This window comes from Geospiza fortis, unplaced genomic scaffold, assembly GCF_000277835.1.
Source record: "Geospiza fortis unplaced genomic scaffold, GeoFor_1.0 scaffold188, whole genome shotgun sequence".
Taxonomy (NCBI): Eukaryota; Metazoa; Chordata; class Aves; order Passeriformes; family Thraupidae; genus Geospiza; species Geospiza fortis.
In genome coordinates this window covers 1,135,058-1,135,707 of record NW_005054337.1, presented here as the reverse complement: position 1 = coordinate 1,135,707, position 650 = coordinate 1,135,058, and the positions used below count along the sequence as shown (strand labels likewise).

At 55.5% G+C, this 650-nt stretch overlaps 1 protein-coding gene and 1 long non-coding RNA gene across 2 annotated transcripts in view; one reads left to right on the top strand and one right to left on the bottom strand.

Moving 5' to 3' along the window:
- COL20A1 (collagen type XX alpha 1 chain) overlaps window positions 1-650 on the bottom strand; it is a 53,125-nt gene that overhangs the window by 23,786 nt on the left and 28,689 nt on the right. Inside the window, exon 21 of the mRNA XM_005422157.2 lies at window positions 414-543. Coding sequence (XP_005422214.1) covers window positions 414-543 — 130 coding nt within the window. The remainder of the gene's footprint in view (window positions 1-413; window positions 544-650) is intronic.
- The window catches only part of LOC115947994, a 16,687-nt gene that overhangs the window by 1,629 nt on the left and 14,408 nt on the right, over window positions 1-650 (top strand). The window lies entirely within an intron of this gene.

Here is a 650-nt window from a genome sequence, read left to right as displayed (position 1 = left end):
GCCTCTTCAGGAAGGGCCACATCTGCTTGGTTTTAACACTTCCAGGGAGGGTGATTCCACCACTTCCCTGGGGAGCATTTTCCAATGTTTAACCACTCTTTCAGTGAAGAAATGTTTCCTAGTATCTGGCCTGAACCTGTCCTGGCCCAACCTGAGGCCATGCCTGAGCTCTGTTATCCAAGATTGCGATGCCAGGCTCGAAACCCAAAGTGCCTCCAGCCCGTCGCGCTCATCCCAGAATTGTCAATAACTCGCAGGAGTACAGAAATTGGGGCAGGATTTTCACTTTTCAAGGCCAGTATTCTATTGCTGAGCAAAACCCTGGCTTCAGGCCGAGTGTGCCAGCAGAGGTGGCCTGGAGGTGGCAGCTGGAGGGCAATGCAGGAGGTGCCCACTCCAGCTGAGCCCCGTACCTGTCCGGCCCGTGGTGGAGGTGCTCTCGCTCTCTCCCGTGTAGTGGATGGCAGAAATTGTCACCTTGTAGGCTCGATCAGACAGCAGGGACTGCAGGGTCACACTGCTGCTTTTGCCAGGAGCCATGATCTACAATGGGGGAAGAAAAGATCCCAGTGATTGGGGCTCTCATTGCAGCTCTCACTCACAGCCCAGAGCTGTTGGGGCTGGCTCCTGGGTGTGAGGCTCAGAGCAGC